At 37.8% G+C, this 26,675-nt stretch overlaps 1 protein-coding gene across 4 annotated transcripts in view; it reads right to left on the bottom strand.

Annotated features, from left to right (window-relative positions):
• Window positions 1–285: 285 nt before the first annotated feature.
• Lilli (AF4/FMR2 family member lilliputian) overlaps window positions 286–26,675 on the bottom strand; it is a 228,358-nt gene continuing 201,968 nt past the window's right edge. For 3 of the 4 annotated variants that reach the window (XM_070293985.1, XM_070293986.1, XM_070293988.1), the window contains exons 8-18: window positions 13,422–13,470; window positions 12,991–13,043; window positions 11,934–12,516; window positions 10,983–11,743; window positions 9,521–10,451; window positions 7,740–7,876; window positions 7,443–7,637; window positions 7,270–7,347; window positions 7,083–7,179; window positions 6,629–6,908; window positions 286–6,546 (exon numbers count right to left, since the gene is read on the bottom strand). In XM_070293985.1, the coding sequence (XP_070150086.1) occupies window positions 6,437–6,546; window positions 6,629–6,908; window positions 7,083–7,179; window positions 7,270–7,347; window positions 7,443–7,637; window positions 7,740–7,876; window positions 9,521–10,451; window positions 10,983–11,743; window positions 11,934–12,516; window positions 12,991–13,043; window positions 13,422–13,470 (3,274 nt within the window). In that variant the 3' untranslated portion in view covers window positions 286–6,436. The remainder of the gene's footprint in view (window positions 6,547–6,628; window positions 6,909–7,082; window positions 7,180–7,269; window positions 7,348–7,442; window positions 7,638–7,739; window positions 7,877–9,520; window positions 10,452–10,982; window positions 11,744–11,933; window positions 12,517–12,990; window positions 13,044–13,421; window positions 13,471–26,675) is intronic. The other variant, XM_070293987.1, reaches the window with a different exon arrangement.

Raw genomic sequence — 26,675 nt, 5'->3', positions numbered from 1 at the left:
AAATATGTGTTTCGCAGCGCGTCAATATCAGAAAAAGCAAAGCGCGCGTAAAAAAGTGAAGAAAGACATATCTGATCAGATGCCCATAAAAGGCAGAATCAAAATGAAACCGAGGAAGCTCCTCGGCTCACGTTGCAATCGAGTGAAAATAAAAAAAGACGAGATCACACGCGAAAGGGGGGGAAAAAAAAAGAGCACGCCGACAAAGGACAACTATTATCATCTCGACACGCAATCGTTTTGTTTAAATTTTTAAATTAATTTCTCATCTTAATTTGCACGGAGTTCTTTTTTTTTTTTTTTTTTTTTTTTTGGCAACGTGAGTAATAAAAGGATATGGGAAAGTTTAACTATTAAAGTTTCGCGTTTATATTGATCACTTGATATACAAGGTGAGGCATCTGGAACGTTTACGAGATACATTCGTCAAAGGATAGAGTATTACAAGTCACTTCGTGTGGCCGCTATGTAAATTTTGTACTTCCTTCCTTTCCGCTATGTGTGTCGAAAAATGTATACCAACGACGAAATATATAAACAATCCGTAATTAACGAGGAAGTTGTATTACTACGATGAATAATGCGCTCGGCCGAAAATGTTGATCGATCGTATATCTATCGTTCAAGATTCGTGTAATCGCGCGATTAGCATTAATCACATAGAGTCCGGAATTGTGTGCAAAGTAAAGTTCGATCATGCAGCATCAAATTAATCAATTCAACTCCATTTGCATTTCGCTGCAAATTTTGGCAATCAATATTGACACATTTCATCATATATCTAGTTAATCGTATATCTAGTACACGTTTCTACAAAAAATAATTTTTTTTCGTCCCCAACAATTTTTATTTTTAAGTTGCTGATCGATCTCCTATTGCATAAAATGGAGAGAAAATAGAAGAATTTCGATCGGGATAATTGACGTAAGTCAATCTCTTCGCGTCTCTTTCTCTACAGCGAGCCGTCCATTATCGCTTCGCCACTACATTAAAATTTCTCTAACAATTAAAAAAATCTGCGACAATTTTGCCTCTTTTTTTACATTAGTTTACGCTAATTTGCGGTGACTCGGCCGGGCACATTCGTTATTTGTATGTATTCCGAAAATTGCGCGTGTACGTGTATCAATGTGTCTATGTCAGCCTCCGCGCCAATAAATACAATAATTAACAATTAAAATAAATAGAAGAAAAAGCAAATAGGTAATTATATCTCATTAAGCGACATAATTTGGTCTCTCCTTGGTGCGGTTTGTCATTCACATGTATTCTTTCGATTCTTTCTCTTCATTAATCTTTTCGATTAATTCTGCCTACTATTGTATTATTCCTCCCAATTCTCCAGTTTATCCTTCCGTTTCCATGTCCGTCTGTCACTAAATGATTCGTTAAGTGTGTCGTCAGTGAACGGATAATTAGTCGATGTGTGTAAATCTATGCTTTGTGTATGCGTATATCTATATGTATGTATATCTCAGCACGCGTACCACATGGTCGTAACGCTAATCAGAGACGACCGTCTGTCGCGTATCTATTGCTTGCTCGACTCGACGAAACTCCGCGTCTCACGAAGGGAGGGTAAATCCTCTGGAACACGCCTTTATCGCAAACATCGTAATACAAAAATGATATACATGTAACAAAATCGTCTCTCGCGCCTGTTATCTGTTTCATCTCGTAATCAGGCTGAGCGTGATAAGCACACGGTTTTGGAAGCCTATGGAGGTGCAAAAACGACAAGTGATAATTTGTAGAAGAATGAAGAGGGCTGCTTCTACCCTCGCCGTCGTACGCAGAGTTCGTGTATGGGTCGTATCGTCGTTATATACACACAATCAACGCAATTAATCGAGTTACTTGTGCATTGCTCGGTACAATCGGAACAATACGATTGCTTCGCTAGCATCGGAATACGCTGCCGTTAAACTACCCTATCCGTTTGCCTGCTCGTCTTCCGTTTACAAAATCACCACCTTACAGCCACCGGCGCATCATCGACTTACTCTCTCTCTCTCTTTTTTTTTTTTTTTTTTTTTTTTTTTTTTTTTTTTTTTTTTTTTTATGGGATCGATTTAAGAATATTATACGTATCAAAAACAAAGAAAAGCTGAATGATTTAAAATTTCTCGCAATCATCGAATAACAAAATATATATATATAATAATACAATAATTAAATTAAAATAATCAAAAAATATAATAATTCAATAATTAATTATAATCAATAAATAATCATAATTTACATTAATCTATATATTTGTATTATATTTATGACACACATTTTTTTTCATTTTACACTTGTGGTTTTCTTTGGAGAAAATTATTTAAACAGATAGATCTCAAACCCAGTTTTTTTTATAGAATGTCAACATTGACAATCATAGACAAAGCAATCAAAAGAGCTTACCTATTCTTATATACTTGCAGGACTTTGATGATGAGAGATTATATTATGTGAGGTATAAATTAATAATTAAATAGTTTGCAAGACTTGTTTCAAGCAATTAAATAATAGCAGAAATCGCCGTGACTGTTTGAAGGCGGATCTTTTTTCTCTCTTTTTTTTTTTTTTTGGCACAATCGCGATGGATGGGAAAGTTTAGCGGCGGCTAACACGTTTCTTTTGCATTCGGAATTGAGTAATAATACGCAATATGCGTCCCGCACAAATATAGTAAAATAATTATCAATGCAGTGTAATTATTAATAATATAATAATATATATAATATAATTCATAATTATATAAGATTGCGATTAGGGTGTGCGTGTATGCTTCGTCTCTTTAACATATATATGTATATACACGCAATATATATTGTATGTATATATAAATAATATATACATATAAATATTTTACAAGTACGGAGTGGTGTGTAATAGTGGGAAGGGGGAGCGGGGAGGGGGGGGGGGCTAAAAAGACTAAATTAAAAATGGCGCTAATTAAATTCTCTACCGAGGTCCTTTACAGATACGTACGCAATATCTGTCGTGCATTGGCCCGATCCCGAAACCCATTGTTCCGTAGCGAGTGTACAGGAATAATGTACATTTCGTGCACATACGCTATAACGGATTTATTTTCTTTCTCCACGCATCGCTTTACCTCGTTTTCGCATAATCTCACTCATTAAAAAACACCTTAAAAGAATGCGATAACAATATTATTTGCAACATAAATGTTATATATAAATAGTAACATCGTTACTGTTACTATTACATTATTATCATTACAGCAATTATAATTATTATTACTGATTATAACTGTCATTATATTGCCAATAATATCTCATCAATGTTAACAATAACAGTAACGATAGAGCTTAATAGTTATAGCAAAAATCGCGCAATGCAACTCCGCGTATCATTCATCCTGCTCAATAAAAAGAATAAAAATAGCAAAGAAAAAAACGAAAAGAAAATTAGAAAAGAATCAGAAAGAAGTACTTTCTGAACAAAATTAAGCGTCGCTTATCCGGCACACTACGGAGCAACAGCACCCTTCACTTATCTTTGGAAATTATGCAGGAACATAGATCAGCTCGAAATCATCGAAAAGAATGTTTATCAAAAAAGAAAATCTATAAATAAATGGATATAATTTTCCGTTCGTCGCATAGCGAGCGCGTAAACTCATCCTTTCGTAGAATTGTAATAAATATTCTCTCTCGGTTTTCTGATATTCCTTTCTCGATAAACTCCGCGAATGTATGATTTAGGATTTTTATCAAATTTACATTTCTGTGTTCGTTTCAGACAGTTGGCTTGGCGGGAAAATGGGCCTGATATATGTATCTGCTATAAATATGTGTCTCGAAAATATCAAAGCTTCTTAATAGATTCTTTTTTATTATTATGTTTATTTCTCTTTTCTTTTTTTTATCCTTTAGCACTCGCGAAATATAAAATTGTATCCCGTGAACCATTGGACCGCGCTTAGTAACTATGGGCCATCGTCGTCCCGCCAACCCGTCTGCTTTCATTTATGTCTTTATATTTTTTTTCTCGAGTTACTAGCTGCATTGCTAGCTACATCAGTGTGATTTTATCGTAAAAATTGTACAAATGACAATTGGTCCTACTTTTTCGGGCAATGCTGTTAATCATTCTCCGATCTAAGGGGACTTGATGCCTCCTTCAATTTGTGAGAGAATTAAATTCGAATCGGATATGTTAGACTACGCTATCACATTTCCATCGATCTTGAATCTTGATAAAGATTCGTTCGATTTATGTGTTTATATCAGTGTTCTATCGATTTTGTGAATAAAAAATCGATTCATCACAAACTCGGCGATTTATCGAGAAAAGTAAACTCACGCAGCTATGCTATATTATAATTTTTTTATTATATATATATATATATTATATAATATATTATATTACATAATATATATTAGTTATTATATAGTTACATTTTCACGCTGATAAAAAGCGATTCATCCGAGAGCGTCATCGATTTCTCGATCGTGGAAAAGAGATGCGTTTGAAACGTGAGACGAGCTGAATCTCCACGAAACTTGAACAATGAAGTTGCCGTAACACGTTCAGAAATTTTCCCCAGCGCGATTTTGACCAGTCGATACATTGAGAAGCGATCGTGAGAACGGGGACAAAACAGAAATTCATTAGAAAAAGTTTTAAAGAAAATAATGACGTTAATTTTCATTCTGAATAAATTCAAATATCTCGTCATGTGTTCATTCCTTATGTCTCTTCTTATATTCTTTTTTTTTCCTATTTATTTGTGATTTCTCTTTTATCTGATTCTCGACAAGAACTGTGGTAGCAAAAATTGGGGCGGGCCGGTCTACCGCAAATTCAATCGGGCGATAGACCGCCCTCAAGACGGCGCGGCACTCACAAATACCTATTTACAAAAATATACACATGAGCAACTTACTTATCCGTGTGTATTTGCTTTTTATTCATTGTTTCCATTATCATCTCATGTCTACGCTCACCTCAATCGTCCAACATTTGTCTTGTCTTGTTCTTCCCTTGCTTGCATTTCGTTTCGTCAAATAATGCTATGTATGATATATGTGTATGCGGTATATCTGTACTTTTCTTTCTTTTTTTTTCATCTAAGAACCTCTACATATCCCCCAGTTAACTCTAGATAATGTAAATAATATGTATCGGTAGTGTGTCGCATTTGTTACTGCTTTTTTTCTGTGTTGTATATTAATTATTCTAGTCTAAATTACTTCCCATGATCTATCTACAAAAAAAAAGAAAAAAAAAGAGACGCGTTCTTCGCACGCAAACGTTAGACGTAACTATAGTACATCGCTCGATCTTGTTGTTGATCCTGTTGCTCGCGCATCTCTCACCAAACGCACTTTAATCGTCCCCTCCCCTCCCCTCCCTCGTCATTTTATCACGATATTATCCCACTATTTGCGAATACAACTCTGTCATCTGTTCCCCTATACTGAAACGCGGCGCCGGCGCGCGAGATGCATTCTCTCTGTCTATGTCTTCGTTATTATAAATATATTCTTATCTTTATATAACTATTTATATATTTATATAGGTAATAAACTATATATATATTAAATATATGTATATTCTCGTTTTATTCATCGCACTCGAATCGCCGAAACGATACTCATGCTTCAGGTAACGTCGGCTGTGGCGCACCGTGAAGCAAGAACACACGGGCGCTTTTCAGTGGCACTTCTACTACCCCTTCGTAATTTCACTTTTTTTCCTCTTCGTCTTCGTTCTTCTCTCTCTTCTTTTCTTCTTTCTCCGCTACCTCTGATATTCCTCTCGACCTTTCATGTCGATATCTACATGCGTTAACTTACAAAAGCGGACACTTCGGAAAAATAGACACAAGTTATCACTGCGGCTCGCTAGGAAATTTAATGCGCTCGCTGGCGAGCACCTCGATATCATCTCCCCCCGTTCAATGATTCTTCATTGCGCCTCGAGAGTAAGTAACACGTGCTCTAAACAAAGTGCACGAGGTTCGTTATGCACCGTGGTAAGATAAGCAGCTTCTTCTTCCGGTCGGCTGTTTTCCCTTGTCCCTTTCAGGCAGACGTACTTCGCAATTGACTATAAACTTGCTGCTAAATTTATGTGAAGAATGCCCCCATATCGTCCGTAGATCGCCCGATTAAGGGAGATCCCCAAGAGCTCTGCTCTCGTTTTCTCTTTCTAGAGATTACCATGACCTTCGTTATCGATTCGGTCGCACCCCCGAGACCACTTCTTTAAAAGAAAATAGTCCGTGATTTTGCTCGTCATCGACACATCACCATCGCTTCTTCCTATTTTTCATATCTCTGGTTACATGCCCAAAGATAATGGTTGCTGATAACGCGATATCACGCAACTACGTAAACATGGTTGGGTAAGTAACCATGTTTTGAGGAAGGGAGGTAATGTAATTTGGGGTGGGTGGTCGGGGGCTATGCCACTGTGGTCAGAGAGCTCGTAACTTCTTTATACCTGCTTGAACGTACCGCACGAGCTCGCGTACTGAGCTATATGATGTCAGAGGTCCCAATCTTCGATCCAAGTCAATAAAAAAGTCTGAAAGTACGAGGAAAAAAATGGCGATTAACGTCGGAACAAAAATCATTTGACATGCTGGCTCAATATTTCCCATACGTACTTCTGTGCTCCTCCTGTTTTGCCTGCTTTATCGCCTGGTCCCATAAATCGTGACTGTTCGTAAGTAACCCTGAATACTGATTCTGTTTCATCATCGCATTGTATACGTGCAATGGCACACTAACATACTGGCCCGATGTTGCCGGATGTTGCCCACCACTGCTATATCCAGAGGAACTTTGACTGCCAACTGAACCTACAGAACCAGCGGGTGACGGCGTAGGCGAAAGAGAAGGTGTACCTTGTCCCTCCGGTTGCATTGGAGTTGTCTGAGCAGGCTGCTGAAAATGCCAAAATAAAATTTTTAATCAACTCGCTTTAATCTAATCGACTCATTGCATTGAATTTTACGTGCAAAACAATCATAATAGTTTGAAATATTAAATGTATTCAATGATATAAATGATAATGTTATATATTGTGATAAGCGCGATGGGATAGTGAGAAAAACTTACTTTTTGATTGAAGTCGTTGACGATCTTTTGGACCTCTTTCACTTCTTGCTTGCGTAAATTGTAAAGTTTGGAGTACAAGCGCGACTGGCATAAAAGGCTAAAATGACAAATAACAATGGTTTTGAAAGATGTCTATTATGAGACTGATGTAATTCAGCAGACTCTTAAAAAAAGTAAAAATATTCACCTTAGGATAGCTAGCTTCGTATGTATACTATTCTCGGGTGAATTATTGGGTTGACTCTTGAATTTTGACGAGATGTATCTGCAGAATAAAGGGAAAATCGGAGATCGCTTTAATTAGCAGGTGTGCTCTCTTCTCGTTGCGCCCGCGCACGTCTTAATTAGAAATGCACTCACTTAATGAGACTAAGAGTATCCTTGTACATGGTGTACGAGGCTTTCTCCGTGACTGGATCCGACTCCATCGCATCACCAGTTAGAAGGAAGTATAAAGCGGCTTCTAAATACATCATGCCTTGCGCTGTAAGCTCATTTTCTTCGTCGGCATTATGCTTCAGTCGCTTAGCTTCAGTCAGGTACTGGTCATGGTCCCTGAAATATAATATATTTATATACAAAATTCAATTATTTGGATAAATTTGTCAAATTTTGTTCTCGCATTAATAAACTTATTAAGATTTAAAAAGGCTTTACCTATCCTGATCCTCCAAAATTTCACTCTGTGGATCGAAGTAAGAATAGTAGACGCGTTGAGCTGGAAGAGGTGGTGGCGGCAATAAGCTCGTATCTTGTTTCTCGTCCCTTTCGTGATTCGTCGGCTGGATGTCACTCTATTATGTAATCATCAAAATATGATTTTATAAAATTATTATTTATATCAGCGTTGTCCATAGTAAGGATCTTTATCGCGCTACTGTCCTCCACTCCATCTCGCTATTGCATTACAACTTGTCTCTATTACTATATCTACTATGAAACGAAAAACTGTAGATAGTTTGCAATAGAGATGGGAGTGAAAAAGTAGGTAAGCTGTGTTATTCTTGGACAACGCTGATGTACATTTTATCATTACAATATATGGTAACAAATAAATTATGTAAAATATAACTAAAGGTATAAATTTTTTTACAATTACCCTTGATTTATGAGAAATTAATTAAATTTACACTAATAAACATCAACAATTAAAAGTACTGTAAACTTTTCAGAATTTCATATATGTATAACAGCTATCTTTTCTTTAAAGCTTTTTTTATACAATAAAGACAATAATTAAGGTTGTACAGTCCTTGCAAAAAGTGATTAAATTGAAAATATTAATATTTATACATTTTAGATAAAAGAATAAATTATGTATATAACCTTAAACATATATATGGAAGTGCCATGACCAATTTGAGTAATGTAGCGAGTGTCCCCAATATCTACTCTTATCTATCTAAAATCGACCCAAAGTATGAAATAATACTTTAAATAATACTATTGCAGTAATAAATTAAGAAGTCTAGATCTTTACATGATACATAATTTCTTATACGAGTATAAATGAAAAGTGTGTCCTAAAAATAATTATTTATAAATTATATAAGTTTTATAAATTTTGTTCCATTTATAAATTTTAATTTGATCTTTATATAACTTTGACTATGCTATCATTATTATACATAATACTTTACTTAAAATCTTTACAAGCAACTAACTTTTATTTTAATTTTTTTCAAATGCACAATTTTTGAAATATAATGCACTCTGTTATTTTTTCTCCATCCCGTACATATACATGTTAACTAATGGACAGCGAATGATATGACTTCTACATGCACAGATTGAGTCAATTTTAATCCATAGTAAAGTTTCTTTCATATAATTAAAATTTTTTTCTAATTTGAAATACTTTTAGGATTGAAGCATGTGTATCGCAGTAAACAGAGACAGATATATGTTGGCACAGTGGAAATCGGCCATGGCCTTTCTAATATTTACATTCTAAGGTATATATATATATATATATATAACAGTACACAGATAACATATTTTTAATTTTATAATATGTTTTTATAGTTTATTTATATTATTTATTGTCATTTCATATTTGTATATCTTTAAAGAGTAAAATTTTGAAAATTTTGGACATAAATATGCTTTGTGAAAAAAAAATATATATTTACAAAAAATGTTTTTTTCTTTTTTTTCTGGTTATATAACAATGTTATATTGCCGTAAGAGCACGTATAAGAAAAAAAATGTATTCTTTTATTAGAATAATTTTAAATCCACATTGTATCAATGTACGCCATCATTTTTTTAATATCAATTTTTAAAAAAATTTAACTTTTTTATAATGTTTTCATTATACGACATACAACCTTAAATATAAAACTACATATACATCAAAGATATAATTGGAAAACGACTGTAAGTAAAAACAACCGAAAAATAAAGTTGTTATATTTTTTTAAATTGAACTGCCATACTTGAGAGGACATCAGGCCATCGTCTGTAGCATGCCTCCGTTGCCTCTTGCGATTCCTGTCCTTATGCTCCGACGAACTCTTGATTTTCGCGTGCAACGAACATTGAACAGGACTTAAACTCAACACGGAACTACAACTTGGATTACGTTTCCTCTTGGACCCACTACCGCCACCGATCGCACCGGCACCACTACTAGCACCACCGGCATCACCTTCGAGCATAGAACCACCGTTCTTGGGGCCTGATGACATTGACTGGGCCTTGATCACAGAATGCGAATTTCTGTCACTATTATTACCCAATAGACCGATGTCGGTGCGATGGATTCTAGCGCGATCCGATGGGACCTGTTGCGGCGGTGGTGTGTCGACAATCTCGCCCTCCTCCGGTGTGGACGGCCTCGGAGGTTGCGAAATTGCCAAACTGGAGGACGGCCTCTGTCTCGAAGACGGCCTGGTATCGGGTAATTCCGTGCGCCGTCTAAGCTCCTGTCCCCTCGCTAATAGCAATAGCTGGGAAGATATTCTATTGAGATCTATCTTGCACATCAGACTTGGCACGCCATTCACGTGGGTGAGAGCGGGGGATGAGCGCAGGAGTATATTGTTGCCACCACTGGATGTCCGTGAAGATGGTCTCTTGTAAGGACTATCTCCGCCGGTCGGAGTGGCAGAATTATTCGTGTACTCTTCCACGTAGATACCACATTTACCGCCACCTTTACCACCTTTACCACCTTTCCCACCTTTACCGCCAACCTTCCCGCCGCCCTTCGACGTCGAGAAAACGTGCCGCAACGTGTCGCTTTTCTTCTTATCTTGCACATTACCGGCGTCATCTTCCTGCAGTTTGGACGCTGGATTGTTGTCACTGTCGGAGTTATCAGGTGAAGTCGTCCTCGTGGGTGGTGCTCGCGGTCTGGGTGGTACTCTATAATTAATAATAGTTTTACTAATTATTCCAAGTTTTATTTGTTAACTTTTTTATATATTTATCAAATAAGAACTGGAAAAAAGAGCTAAAGAAAAAAAATTCTGATTTAAATAACAAAAGAAACGTCTGAATCATCTGGCCCATGTTCTTAGATAGTAGATTGCCAGTTGTCAAAATGTGTCAAATGTCAAGTAATAAAGAAAAAACGTAATGTCAATGATATGTTAAGAATAAAATAAAGAGGCAAGATTATACCAAGAAAAGACGAAAATAATTCACAACAATAGAAAAATTTATAAAAGATTGCTCGTTAATCTGACGCAAAATCGCGTTGCTATTGTACTTACAGCATTATTAATATTTTCATTGATACATATATAGAAGATATAAAAAATTATATATTACACTCCGATGCAAAAATAATATTAAAAAATATTAAATATATATCTTTTATATTATCTATAATCTGTAATTGTTTACGAAAAAAACCAGATCGATAATCCCAAATAATTATAAAAAATAATTTACCGAGCGACTTTGATGCGACTGTTTCTCACAGATACCTCTGATTCGCTGTCGGAATCAGAGCCGCCGGTGCCGGTAACCTTGGTCATCCTAGACCTTGGCCGTCTGGGTTTGCCCTTGGCGGGACTTTTCTTCTTATCTTGCTTTTTCGGCGAGTCTGACAAATTGTTCCGTTTAATAGAGGAGACTCTTGTCCATCGTGTGGCGTCGTCCTCGGAGGCACTGTTGTTATTCTTTCTGTTCGGCGGCGGCGAACTCTCGTCTTCGCTGGACGACAGGCTCAGTCTCGATTTTTTGACGTCTCTCGTCGTAACCACGGTCGATACTTTGGTAGATCGGCGATCGCTATCAGAGTCACTCTGTGATCTTGAGTCGCTGTCGTCGTCGCTTGTGGTCACCGTTTCTTTCGATTTAGGCTGCTTCTTCTTGCCGGAAGTACTACCGACTGTCCTCGTCCGGCTACGCGGCTTACTGTTTTTCAAGCTCTCGTCTGACGTCCGATGACCGCGCTTCGGACTCTTATTAGATTTCCTGGGTCGCCCGCGTTTTCTGGTGTCGGCCATCTTTGGTTTTTCTATCTGGGAGCGATTGTCTTCAATCATCTGATGAACCTTTTCTTGATCGGAATGATGATCGCTGTCGCTAATAGAACCCATATGAGTTCTCTTCAGACCTTCATCAAGCTGCCAATCATGAGACTGTTCTCTGTGTGATCTGCTGTTCTCCGTCTTTATCTCAAGTGTATCATCCCGTCTAGCCTTATCCTGTAAAAAATTTTCGTAGAATCTTGAAAATTCTCTTATATATAATCTAAACATATTTTTATATAAAAGTCAAAATCAAAGTCTTGGTTTCGAAAAGATACCGTTTCTTTAAATTTATAAAAATATCTATAACTGTTTTTTAAAAATATTCAACACTTCACACCTTTAATCAATATAGAAATCGATTTACCTGAGCCGGCTTCGATTCGGAATTCTGTTCTTGCTGTACCGTCTTGTTGAAAAAAGAGCTGAGATCCCAGCGGCGCTCTTCCACGGCGGGTGGCGGTTCCTCCACCAGATTTTCCTGCTTCGGTGACACCGATGGCGGCGTCGTGGGTCCCTTGACCGGAGGTGGTGCCGATGTTACATCGTCCTCGTCCTCGGAATCATCGCTGCTGTCCGAACCGGAATCCGTGCCAGAGTCCGTGCCCGAGCTCGTGCTAGCGCTTCCGGAGCTTTGCGGCGCCTCGGCTGGGCTCGATGGTTGACCGAGGACGATCGGATTTGTCGATGGAGGGCAACGTACCGTATGACTGGCAATGCCGGGTAGAGGTGACATGGCTTGTTCCGGTGTCCGCTTCGGTGACGGATATTTGGGCGGACTGATCGGCCGCGGCGGCGACAGCGGTCCCATGGGTGACATGGCCATCGGCGATAAAGGCGTCGGCGCCGGTGTCATCGCCGGAATCAGCGGCGTTGGTAGGCTGTAAGGACGCGAAATCAAACGATGCGGAAAATTGGACATCTCGATTCGTGATAATGCTATCGACACGCTGAAAAATCGGCAACAGTGACATAATAATTAATTTAAAAGATTTGTGATTGTTGATTCAATCTGAAATTTTGAAAATAATTTAGGATTTCGTATATATAAGTATATATTATATTTTAATAAAAATACGACACCAAAAACTTGCGACATTCCGAAAATAATTTTCTATTTCCTATATATTGCTTTTTATTCTCTTCGATGGAAAAATTGCCGGAATATCAAAAACATTGATTATACAATATTTGTTCGAAAAATATATAAGTTTGGAGATACAAAAGAAAAGTGAATGTCTTAAAAGTCTTAGTAATCAACTCAAGACTACATATATTAAAATAATTTCTCTCTTTCTCTATCTCTCTCTCTCTCTCTCAATGTAACTAATATTTTATAAAAAAATAATAAATAAATAAATAAAAGTGTTTCTTAATTTTTTTGAGATTCAAACGATTAATCAGGATATAAATCATTTACTTACACAACCGTGAGATCTGGACTTCTGTTTGCTTTTGTCGGTCTCGACGATGTCGCCTGAGAGAATAAAAAGATCAGCTATCAGAAATTTTACCGTGAAATAAAATGGAACGGAATTTTTCTTCCCGTGTGATGAATGCTGTTATTCAAACGTAACTTGATCGTATTATTTTGCAAAAGCACTCTGCGGTATTGTAAAAAGAAAAGGAAAAAGCAAACCCGCAAACAAAAGTGCAACTTATTGTTTAACGTCAATAATTCAAAAATAACAGCTTAAAAGTCCGATATTCATTATCTCATTATAATGCTTAATACGTAATCGATAATATCTAATTTTTAGTAACTAAGATAATTATAATAATCATAATTCGCAACTTATTTAATTTGATAATATTTAAAATATAAAAAAAAAATCTTTATTCAGCGATATCTTACCTTGTTCTCCTCATCGCTATCTGACAAGCACAAGTCCCGCTCGAGATCACTGCAACAGAAAGAAAGCGTCGCTCGATTTAATCTCGAGAATGAGATGCACTCGGGTCGTGTGATTCGTCGAAGTGCCTTAGTGAAGTGAACGCTAAGGGGGATTTACAGCTCGCTGTTTAACGCGATCCTTCTGAAATCGCTCGAGCGCCACTCGTCAAACAAGGAAACTCATTCGGCGCAACTAGACGCGAGAGATTTTAAACGGGCTCTGCAGCAGCAGTGCGGTGGTAGCAGCCAACAGAAGATAGAGATAATTTGATATCGCGAGCGATGAGAGCACTCGATTAGAATCGAGGAGAGAGAGAGAGAGAGAGAGAGAGATATGCGTACAAGAAATACACGTGCGATTGCAACCTGTGGAATATCGGGTATTAAGGAACAATCGTTCATTGATCCTTGGGGCAACTACTTTGTCTCTCGTCACTCATCCATTAGCGTTTCTCTCATTCTACGACGCTGTCGTTTCCCATTGAGAGGCCTAAAGTTAGAGTCAGTTAACTCGAATTAGGAAAAGTTGCAAGTTTTACGTAAAGTTTACTTGACATAGAAAATTAAAATTTATAAATCATGATGATTGATAGAAAATAGAAATATTTGTATTATTATTGCAAACAATTTAAAATATAGAAAAATTACAATAGATCTCTAAATTCCTGGCGAAAATTTAAAAGTATGCACAGGTGTGCCTTCCTGCAATTAGAAGCTTAAAAAATTATCAAGATATATAATGCATATTATTATTTCACATACGACGTACTACGTGTAATTAATGTATATTAAGTTACACGTGAGATAATTTATTGCTTTTTCGCGAGTGTTTAAACGCATTAAAAAGTTAGAGGATATTAATTTCAAGTCACGTCGTTTATTACCTGCTCTATGAAAAATCGCTCTGTCGCTTAATTTAATTAAGTGGATAATAACAATGTACGCTTCCTGGACAAGGTCATGTTTATATAAGCAGTGAAAAGAAATGGAATTCCTAATACAGCTGATTCAACGAAATACAGCATTAAAAACTTTACAAGATAACTAAGAAACAACAAATAATGCTTTCGTGTGAAAATATCGAGATTAAAGTCGACTCTATGAGAAAAGCAGATGGTCGAAGTAATTGCTTCCGAGTAAGCTCGTTGCATCGCGATTCCCTCAGAGATTACCTCACTCTCGACGAATGCTTCGGACAAACTGTTGAACGGTCATCACAATTACCTGCCTCTACATCATTAAGCAAATACGTCGTTTATCAGTTTGACCTTGGAATTAGCCGTGTTTAATTTAATAAGAAGGATAATCGCGCCCGTTACGGCCGGGCATCTTATAGTGCATCTCGAGAGTGCATCTTTCGCTTTTTTTTTTTTTTTTTTTTTTTTGCCCTGGAGAAGAACGAAACGCGCGGGGGCGGGAGGAGACGTCCTTTCTCGATCATCGCGAGAGATCACGCGAGCCTCTAAGGACCCATCCGACGAGTATCCGGCCGATGTGGAATAGAGAGCCCGGGGACAAGACCGGGGCGAGGATATAGTATCCGGCGGCGTGTGGCGAGAGAAAGAAGGAGATAGAGAGAAAATACGTAGAGCACCGAACATCGACGGCGTACGGTGGAGGGCATCGACCCTCAATGCACTGTCCTACGTTCGCGCACTCTGCGAGCGGTGCCTTGTGGTTTCGCCACACCGACTGCGTGAGTTTAAATCTCTCTCCTCTCTCTCTCTCTCTCTCGTCTCTGCCTAGCATGTAACTCGATTGACAAGCGATTCAGCTGGAGAAAGATTTATTTGATTGAAGATATTGAATTTTTCGAAAATTTGAAAAGCTCACATCACAAGACTGATAAAAACATGGAATATATTCTATTTTGGCATACTTAATTTTATATAAATATTCTATAATTTATTTACTGTCAAAGCTCTTCATTGTTTTGCGATTTTTAAATTATCAATTGTTTTGTCTTTGTTTTATATTTTAGATTTTAGATTGATAACATTTACATATATATATATATATATATAATCTGATTGTCAAAAAAATATAACGATGACTTACGAAATTAATTGCGAAAATTATTTAACCATTTTCATAGACAATTATTAAAAAAACTATTTATACAAAAAAATACTATTTGTATTCTTCTGACAGTATAAATCTTGTAAAAGCTAAAAATTTATTTTTATACGCTTCGAAACTGATATATCGTATTTCATTTTATTTCATCAAATTCGTAAGTAACTGTATTGTCCTAAAGAGGAGGTAATAATAGTCACGGTTTGATTCGAATTACGCCAACGTCTAAGTCCTTGCTGACTGCTGACTGGCTCACCGCTGCCAGCAAGAAACCTACTAAATCGCCGCACGAAAGAGTTTAACGATCGCGTCTCGAACGGTACAAATTACTCGGCTTCGTGGGAACGTTTACAATTTTAGAACCGTACCGTTCGACGTTTGTGCTTTGTTTATAAGCGCGCGAGTTGTATTTTTCCTCGAGGTAAACGACGACTAACGATAAACGCGTGCGATTTATCAAAGTATAACTTCATCGTTAATGAGAGACGCGGGGAATCAATTTCATCATTCTATTTAAATATAGTCATATATCCTCGATTCTCTAAATTTATTTCTCATCTGGTCTTATTTTCATGTTCTTAAAAATATGCGATTTATTTTTCGTATATATCGATGAATTAAGAAAATATTATTTCGCACTCCTTTTGGCTTTATGTTAATCGAAAATTATTAATTTCCACATGTGCTGCGATATCCTTTTGCACCATTTTATACACCGTCACTCTGGATAATAAATATATTTATAATGAAAAAATCTATAAAAAATAAATATGAAATAGGAGATATTTTTTAGAATAAAATTTATAGTCCTTTGCAATTTTCACATATCTCTATACTTGAAATTCACTCGTACCGTTCTCAACAGACTCCTCGCGATTTAAATGCTTAAGCGGCGAGAACGCGATCCATTGTCAGTCTCCGACTGTGTCGTTGGCGTTGATGCAACCTCCACTGCGCCTCCCTTCGGCGGTCGGCGCCTTGATAAAGGAAGGGAACCTGTTCGCGCCAAGGCGTTTCTTTAACCTCGCGTTCCGGCATGCAACGGAACCGTCGACGCCGTGTCGTAAGCGTGTTCCTCGGTGACACCCACGTCGAGTAATGCGCGTGTGTGCGCGGACGAAACGAGGAGGAACATTTGTCCGGCAGTGAAGAAACGAGGGAAAAACATTTCCGCGAGCGCTAAAAAAAAAAGGGAAGAACGAAGGGTGACCCGATACTTCATTAAAGGAAAAGGCGCGAATGAGCCTCCGTTCCTCGTTTGGTAAAAAAACGAACGAAGGAAAAATCGAGATTGGCGCGCAAGTGTTATACGCTCTCTTAGATACGCTGATATAAAAATCTTGTACGAGGGATTTCAATTGTGAAGGAATTTATACGCGATTCTGCTATATTCGAATGAATTTAACTCCTCAGTCGCGACACTAATTTAAAGCTGCTTTTCAGAATTTCTAAATTAAAATTAATGAAAAATATCTGTCTATTCTATACACACGTACGCACTCTAAAATAAATAAATATAAATATATATTCTAGATATATTATTGACAATCAATAATATGGCTCGTTAAATGATAATTATGACCAATTGCAGAGACTAATTGCGATTGATACTAATACATGAAAATTAAATGTTTTCCAGAAAATTATATAAATTTATTATACTTTTATTCCTCTTCTGATTATTATCAGAAATATAAATCTCAAATTTAAGCATCATTTTAATTTATCTCTCTCAAAAGAGGTTTAATTAGAAACGTAAACGAGAAAAATATCGAGGGGTCAAATTCACTAATTCGAGATTTGAATCCTGGGTCTTTATCGTTCCCATTATTATTTCCATATCGCATGACGTAAAATAATGATTTATCGTCGATTAATAGTGGAGAAGTTACAACCGATTATTTATATTTTATTACGCTTTAAATTTACTAGCTCTATTCGCAATCAAATTTTTAATCGAATTATCAATAAAATCAAGATCGGTACGATTAATGATAAATTGAACTTTCCGACATACACGCGTTGACGGGAGGTACTTGGTATACGAGTAACAGGACTTTACTCTAGCTCTAGGGTAAACGGCGCAATGCGCAAAAAAGGATAATGATCTTAATCGAGGGCAAGTTCACAGGAACCTCGTTTACGAGCTTCTGCCACGCGGCGTCTATTCAAAGCGTTTGCGCGAACAATCGCCCCGGTGTGTCTATTATCTATTATCTTCTCTGCTGCTCTCTCTCTCTCTTTCTCTCGTCATCGTGTTCATTTGCCACTCGCGGCACGTGCGCTTTTACCGTTTCGTTACAATTGACAGGCGGCTGCCGAACACGATTTCACAGCGGCGCGACATCGCGAATGCAATCAGATTACAAAAAAAAAAAAAAAAAAAAAAAAAAAAAAAAAAACCAGAGAGCGTCATCGCATATACTTGTCACGATATATTCGTTATGTGTAAAATGCATGTATTGTATATATCGAACATGTATCTATAAAAAGCGTAATATCGGTATGCACGAGAGATATATGTAAATTGCATTCCAGGAATGTAAGATTCTAAGATATAACAGACACGAGATAAATGTAGATTAAATACGCAAAAACGAACAGTGACGTGGCAAGAAGCTAATGGGTTAATCGGCATAATTAACGCGCAACTATTCCTGGCAACATAACGAAAGGCAATATCCACGTTGGTTAAATCGCAGCCCTAATTCTTTTCCCCGTCGTTCCACTGAGCGGCATGTGATACAATACTCTATATATATATATATATGTGTGTGTACATGTATGTATATGTGCTTGTATAAGTTCTGCTTACTGTTAAGGGAACGATGAGAAGTGTAGAAGAGACCGGGAGATGATCTTGAGAGGAGGAGGCTGGGGGGTTGGTCGCTGAAGGAGGTGGTGGTGACGATGGAGGACACGACGGAGGAGGCAAAGATGCACTGATAGCGATGGTATAGTGGTGAATAGAATTCCACGAGGCAGCTAGCTAGCTAGCTAGCTAACTAGCTAGCTAGCAAGCAAGTCGCTTGTTGCGAATGACTTCGGAAGTTTCGGAGTATACGGAGTATCTCAGAACCGGAGGGTCTGTATACATCGGGTAGATACGTTGTCAAAATGTATATCATGACGGTGGTATTAATTAATCGGGAGAACGATCTCTCTCGATTGATAGCTCGATTGCGACAGTTGTCCCTAATCGACGTTTTTATGTTGCGAAAAGAGAGGAAGTGCTGAAGTGATTGACAGTAATTTACTATTTTTAAATATTTGGCGAAATTAGTATCAAAGTGTTGAAAAGATTTAGATTTAAAATAATATATTTTTATACTATCGCAAACGAACCTTAAATTTTTTACTCTCACAGATTTCTTATTTCGAAAAAATTATTCCAAATAAAATGGGACATTTCTGGTCACTGAGCATCCTCCAGACTACGCTACAAGATGTTCTTCTCTTTCAGTAAAGGAAAAATTGAGACTTGGGAGATTTATCAAATAATCCACGACTGAAAAGCTATTCGGTAGCGGCGGAACGTCCTGTGTATATCTATCACTTCCTTCTTCCTCTTTCATCCGCTTTCTTTCCTTCTCCAACAACGACAGCCCACTTCGTTCCCCGGTTGATCCTCTTTCTCTACTATCATCCTCCGCCTTTTGTGTCTCTTTCCCCCCCCCCTCTCTCTCTCTCTATTTATCCTTCCATTTCTTCTTTTCTTCCCATCATTCCATCCCTCTTTCCTCTAAAAGGCGAATTCTGCCTTTGTCTCTGTCGCGAACCCCTTTAAACCCGCCGTTGTGTTCCCATCTCGTTTCAACGCGACGCAATCCATCTCTCTCTCTCTTTCCCCAGCGAGTTACGCTCTCGCATTCCCTCCCGTGTTACAGCTTTAAACCTCCCTTCCACTCTTCTCTCCTCGCCCGCTTTACCGCTTCTGGTTATACGCCATCTGCATCCGCGTAACGCCGTCGATGGAGCACGCGTGCGTGCGCACAAATGCACGTATATGTACGTGTGTATGTACATGTGACGCGCGCAGGGCTGGCTCGATACAGGGTGCACAACAAACACCTGTACCTGACAGAGTGAATTTCCGGCAGACTTGCGGTGCTCGAATACGCACGCCCGATACGATTATGTGTGCGTCATCACTTTTAATTAGTTCGATTAAATTTCTTCTGGCGAATGGCATTTTGATGGCGCGTTGTATATTTCGAGAGGAAAACATATTGTTTACATATTAATTAGAATTCAGCGTCCGAAATTTCCTCTAGGCTCTTTATATCGCATCGCTATATTATAATTGAAGCTACATCTTAAAAATCGAATTAATGCTAACGTTACATTATTATTCATCACGACGTTAAATCAATTTATGTTGACTATTAACTCTGTTCTTCTTCAAAGCAACGAGGCCGCGAGCAGTTGAGAATCGCTTTTTCTTTCGATCGAGTTATGCAAGTCAAATAACACAGCTAATTGCTTTCGCTAATTGGTAAAATATCTGAAGATTAATGAACAATTCGACGCGTGTTAATTATCCTCGAAGGGCAGGAACGGAAAATTGACTTTCCGCTCTATTTGATTGCGCGAGAGACGATCGAGAAAAGAAGCGAATAATTTTAGCCGACTCTACTCGACGGCTAAATTTGCGAAGACCGCGCGAACGATATCCGCCGAGAGTTTCACCTGATCTCTTCGCCGGACCTTCTCTTTTCCCGTAAAGATTACGGAGGAGAGAGCGCTCGGTCCTCCCATAAGTCGAGATGAACCATCTTTCTATGCGTATCTCTTTCCCATCTTTTCTCTCCCTCCAACCCACTTTTAATCTTCCGTTCTTTTCCCTCCGGGTCGATTTGCCGCCGCCGGTTATACGCCACTTACCGTCCACCGTCCTTGTACCTACGTGTGCGCGCGCATACGTTTAAGTTTGCATCTCTCTGTATCGTGCACCGCGACTCGATATACGCGTCTGCATCGTGTGCGCATCGGTGGGGTGGAAGGCGCCGTACGGGCGAGCATCGGTAATAATTTCGCCTCCATCCTGCTCCGCGGAAAAAAGGAGAGAGAAAGAGAGAGGGATAGTCGGGGGGAGGATAGAGAATTTTGCGCGCCTCCAGCGCGACGGCGAGGCCGGGGATGAGATATGGAAAATCGGGGGAAAGAGGAGACGAAATATCGGTATCCGAGAAGATAAACGCGCAGCCTCTCTCCATGGCAAATTTGCGCGACAATAAAGCGATTACCGGCGATTGCGTCGAGAACCTTCGCGTCAGATGATTTCATTTCTACCTCGTGGCGAATAACACCGCGCGATTTTTATACTTTCGCTTTACGATAAGGATTTAGACAGCACTTTTCTGCCATCGCCATCTGTTACATAAAAAAAAGAGAGAGAGAGAGAGATTTACGTCAATGCTAAAAATAAAATTTTTTTATATTGTATATTTTTGAAAATAAAAAGCTCCATTTCTCTCCAGATATTGCAATGTTTCTCGGTTTATAAAAAGGAGATAGATACATAATTTAATAAATTTTAATAATATTAATAAATTTAATAAAATTAATAATTTTAATAAATATTTAATAAATAATTAAAATATATAATTTATTCTCTGAGTTAAAATTTCGATTGATTCAATTGTACTTTGCTGATTTTATTGTTCGCGATAATTTCCGACTAATCGAATAATCATACGGAATAATTCGCTACCGCAAAAACAATCGAGCTCCAATGTTTTTCGCTAACTATGTTTGCCGAATGGCGATTCGCTTTGAAGCGAACGAGTTAATTTGGATCGCGGTGGGCGCCTGGTGTTTCTGTTGGATTCTCGAAAATAGACACGTACGCCGGAATCAAACGGCGACGCCTCTGTTAATCCCGTTCTAACCGATCGACGTCGCCGCATTAAAAAAAGACATCTCGAAGAAATTCGCGTGCCAACCCGTCGCGTCTCTTTCTATTGATAGAAACCCCCCTAGAATCGATCGGTAAAATAACATTTTTAAATATTTAATAGAGAAATCTTATTTTTTACTCCTTACACTTTATTTAATTAAAATCTAATTTTTAATTCGAAATAAAATAACAAAACTGAAATATTCTATCAAGAATACTTGCCAAAAGATATCTCTATAAATTATTTATTTTATTTTTCACGCGGGGCTCTAATCACGGGGAAAATGTGTAGAGCGCAAATTTCGGAGCTAAAAAATCTTAAAAATTCGACGCTTATATAAATATATTTCTTCAAATATATATATATATATATATATCTTTTTTTCCAACTTTGTCACAATAAAAACTCGGATACCCATCGATTAATTCTTTTTTTTTTTATGCGCGTTGCAAAGGGCGAAACGCGGGAAATAAAAAACTTTCGCGAGCGTTCCGATCGAGATTTTCCCAATTCGTCGTTTAATAGCTAACGATAGCTCTCACACGCCCGTCTGTCGACAAAGAGCGATTACGATAAAACTCACTCGCGTGATATGAAACGAATGTCGAAGTGTCTCTCTTCTTGTTGTCGAGCAATCCGTTTGAAGATAATCGCGCGCGAGAAGAATAGCGAGAATTGAGTAACAAAGGGCGAGTCTGTAACAACGAGCTCTCGCGCGATGTAGGTCGCGTTAGCCAACGCAAAACTGACATCGGAAGCGGACATACGGCGTTAAGCATCATAAGTGTGGGCCTCGTCGCTCCGGTTAACGATGTCTCATCCGGTCTTAATCCCGCAACTTAGTTAAGGGCGGTAGCATAATCGCTGAGGCGAGCGCGCGTTCTCTCTATCCGTTCTTCTTATTCGTTTTCCACTCGCCGAGAGATCCCCGTTGCGTTTGGCCATTTCGAACTGTCACTTTCCTCGACCGCATTAATGAAATTTGCCGCTTCAGAGCGCGCTCCTTAATCCGTGGATGTAAATTAATCGCGCGTTGAAAAAGACGATCCGCAGAACGAATTGATAAAGCTTCGAATTTTTCGGCCCCGAAATTTGCGCCACGCACATTTTGCCTCGAGATAAAAAATAAAATAAATAATCCATATGTATACATACATCTTGTGACAAAGATCCTCGAATATAACTAAAAAAAATATTTTAACTTTGTAGAAATTAAAATTAAATAAAATAAAGCATAAAGAATAAATAGGAAGATTTTTTTAAATGCAATCCCGAGCTGAAATTATGTATTACGAAATTATATATATATGAGGTATTTTATATATAAAGCAGATATATTAAAATCTTTTACAAATTTCACATTTCGAGCAAAATCATTTGACTGATATTTTTTCAGGATGCTCTAATGTACTGTTACAAATATGTACATAAAAAAAAAAGATGCTGCTTTTATATACGCATATACGCGTATAATATTGCCAGGCAATTTAATCGAGTAATCCTCAGGAACGCGTGCTTCGTGCATCGGAATAATCCGCGGCGCATTTTCTCGAGCGACATTAAACTTCTCTGGCGACGATTCTAATCCGCAGCGAATCTTTCATCGCTGTCGTCGGAAAAAGTCGCGACGCGCATCTGGCATCTGGGATTTGATTTGCAAACCCGGTTTTCTACCTCCTTTTATCCGCGTAGCAACTTCGACTTAACTGCGTGAGCGCGAAGCAACGCTCGTTCTCATTACTCTCGCGAGATAGAGTCGGACAAGGCGCATATTCCTCCCTGATTATACGTTTCTTTATCATTCACGTGTCGCGATGACGATGCGATCGAGGTGCGAAGAATGATCGGCGATCCCTGGGGTGCTATTCGCCATTCGAAATCCTCTTTGTCTTGCCACATTGTAAATATTATCGATCGCAGATCGCGAGAAAGATTTAGAATACGAGCACAAGATCTGTTATTGTAAAACCGATTAATAAATTATCTTTAAAATGAAATCGAAGGATTAACTGAATCTACATACGAAAAGATTAATTATACTCCTAAAGTCAATTAAAGTAAATCTTGATCGGACGATAATTAGAAATCCCGGTCGTGTTAAACGTAAGCTGCCATTTCGTAACGCGCTTTCAACTCGCTGTGTGTGATAACGTGGTTTCCCTCCTCGAACAAATACTCATTTTACTTCGCTAAGTAGCGCACGAATATTCTCTTTATTTTATCTTTTCGATAACAGAGTAGAAAAATTTTTCAAGTTTTTTTTTTTTTTTTCAAGCAACGCTCAACTTTCAATCTCTAAGTGTCATTCACAGTCTCTAACTTGTCATTCTTAACTCGACTCAATGTTCACGAGTTTTCTCGATTTATCACTTGAGAATTGAAATTCTCAAAATATCCTATTTCTTATTCACGAATTACGATTCTCAATTTACAAGATATTACGCATTTAGATGCAATTATAATTAACAATCAACAATTATCATATTATCTATCAATCTCTATCGATCAACCATCTCTCGTCGATACATTCTACGATTTGTTGCGCGATTTAGATTTCGCTAGAGCGCAGCATCACGTTTAAGAAACCAAATGCATTTCTAAATGAGAACATAGTCTCGCTACTATGATAATAACAAAGTATGAGCGCGAAAAGCTCGTAGTGAGAAATTTCCGACGCGAATTGACTGGTTCGGGTTATATCGACGATACTACTTACGTTTGCAACTCGTGCACATGCCGCAGATAGGTATCCCGATAAATCCGTTATCGCGATTTGAGATATACAACCTGTGCACCATGAATGCCAGAAGACGCTCGACGAGGTACGAAATAATCGAGCGATCGGATGCGGTTGTAAATTTCAGGCGTAATCGGTGGACAAAGCGTAATGTACGAGAAAGATAATTATTACGTGACGGTCGTAAGATTGTATTGATTTAAATGCAATAATTTAAGTATCGGAAGGAGTTTCAATTATACCACGTTCAAGAGAAAAAATTCGAGCTAGCTTCTCAATTCTATGAATTAAAAAAATGATAAATGTCGAGAGGATTAAGCTTTTGCGTTGACTCGAGCAGAATTCTGAATTGAGAGTGAAAAATTAAATATTATATACGCGCACTTGATAAATCATTACTCATCGAAGACAAAGGGAAAACGAAGAATATTTCCGCACTTTATTGCGAAATAAATCGAGCAATTGCGAAGAACCAAAACTCGTTATCAGCTCGCGTAATGTGGCGCTTATCGGATCGCTACAAGGACGCAAGCCACTCGTCTGATAACGCATAAACTTCTCGTTATATTTGCAAATTTAGCAAATGGAACTAACGCAAATAGAATCAACGTTTTTCGCAGAGAAGGAGAAACAAGGAGAAATATTTGCGGTCTATTCTGTTTTTTTTTTTTTTTTTTTTTTTTTTTTTTTTTTTTTTTTTTTTATGAGCCAAGAAGTGAGATTTAATTCGCTTACGTCAATCATGATCTGAAAAAACTGACGAGGAAATATCGAGATACTTCAAGTATTTATAAAGGAATTATATCTTTTTGGAATGATATGATGATTAATTCATTTGAAGATTAATTTGCTAGGTTTTCTTGCGTGCGCTGTCCGAAATAACGTGGTACTAACGGTTTAATTAGCTCTTTTAATTCCCCGCGTTAAACGATGCGGCAGGCGGGCGATTAAATTTTCGTTTAAAGCGCCGATTATGCACCCTTTCCACAGCCACACGGCGCGTACAAATAAAAGATCAGGCCGAAACTCCGGTTCGAAACACGAGGAAAAAAGCGTTCGGTCGCGACCCACTTTTCTGTCGTAGGCGAGAATGTACGGGGCGGCTGTTATTAGGGGAGAAAGGAGGGTCGAAGTCTTAAGTTGGAGAACGAGGGGAGGTAAGGGTGGGAAACATGTTCTTACCTACCCTTTTCGTCGGCTCGTTAATTTCTCTCTCTCTCTCTCTTTCTCTCTCGTCCCTGATTAATCGCGGCCATGTAAACCGCCCCGATTTCAGGAAATCATCGTATTACATAACACGGATATACTGACCGATCAATTCCTGTTTTCCGAAAATTCTCTGGCAACGTGAATTCAATTTGCGAGACGCTACGTGCGCGATAATCTCATTTCCATTGCGGTGTGCTTTCGTTGGGACATTTCTCTATTTCACTTTATCCCGCCTGAATCAAAATCGACGTTTGATAAATCGACATTTTGTGAGGAAGAAGTGTATTAATGAAGAATGATTTATTATAATTAAAATAAGAGAGTTATACAATCTTTTATTATAGTTATGTATTTTGGCCAAGAATATAGATTACCGTTTCTCTAAATTATTGCGTTTAATTAACGTTTCTGCAATTTATTCATTATTTATTAAATCAAATAAATTTAGCGAATCGATATATATATATATATACACATAAATAGATATAAACAAGATATAAACAAAATATATTATCGGAAAAGAGAAATTTCCTCGCAGAGAGTTTCCAAATTCGCACGAGAAGTTTTCAGAGAATGTCGACTCGAAAGGTGACGATGACATAAAAAGACACGGTAAGATAGTCATAAAAATGTACGGAGTGTTTCGTCTATGCGGGAGAAGAAAGAGTCTTCCAAACCGTCGTCGTAGGAAGGTAAGAAACCCACGACACGTGAGAAACTTGGAAACATCTTTATTAGCGGCGCGCACGTGTTGCCCGCGTGTGTATTTTACTTTTTTTTTTTTTTTTTTACAGGCATGTAACGGTGATACAAAAAACATCCATCGTTCACACTTCCGCTTTGATAATTCTACTTACGAGTTGCGAATTCTCATGATATATGTATCTCTTTTTGCGTGAATTAAAAAGCCGCTTATTTAAGAGTAAATAACAGAGACTATACGTTTGCTTGTGCGTAGAAAAAAAAAAAATATTCGGTAAAATAATCAACGCACTGAAAAATTGTAGCGCGACGAGCGATTTAATTAAAAGCCCCCGTGAAGAAAATCTGAAGTAAATTTTGCGGTTTGTTATGTAACCGGAATATTTGCCGACACATCCGCTGGTTTCTTTACTACTTTATTGTATATATGTGCGATTTGTTTTCTCTGATTAGATATTACAAGTGATTTAAATGTTGCAAAAATATTTAAAAGAGCACGTTATTCGATGTGGACTGAAAAAAAGATTCTCGGTCATTCGACTCGAATATAATTCGCGTTTCTTGTGTTTCTATTATGAAATAAACATATTG

Source organism: Polyergus mexicanus, unplaced genomic scaffold (genome assembly GCF_030449975.1).
Source record: "Polyergus mexicanus isolate NDT 795.1 unplaced genomic scaffold, iyPolMexi1.0 SCAF_4, whole genome shotgun sequence".
NCBI classification, from domain to species: Eukaryota; Metazoa; Arthropoda; class Insecta; order Hymenoptera; family Formicidae; genus Polyergus; species Polyergus mexicanus.
This window is presented reverse-complemented; position numbering and strand designations above follow the sequence as displayed.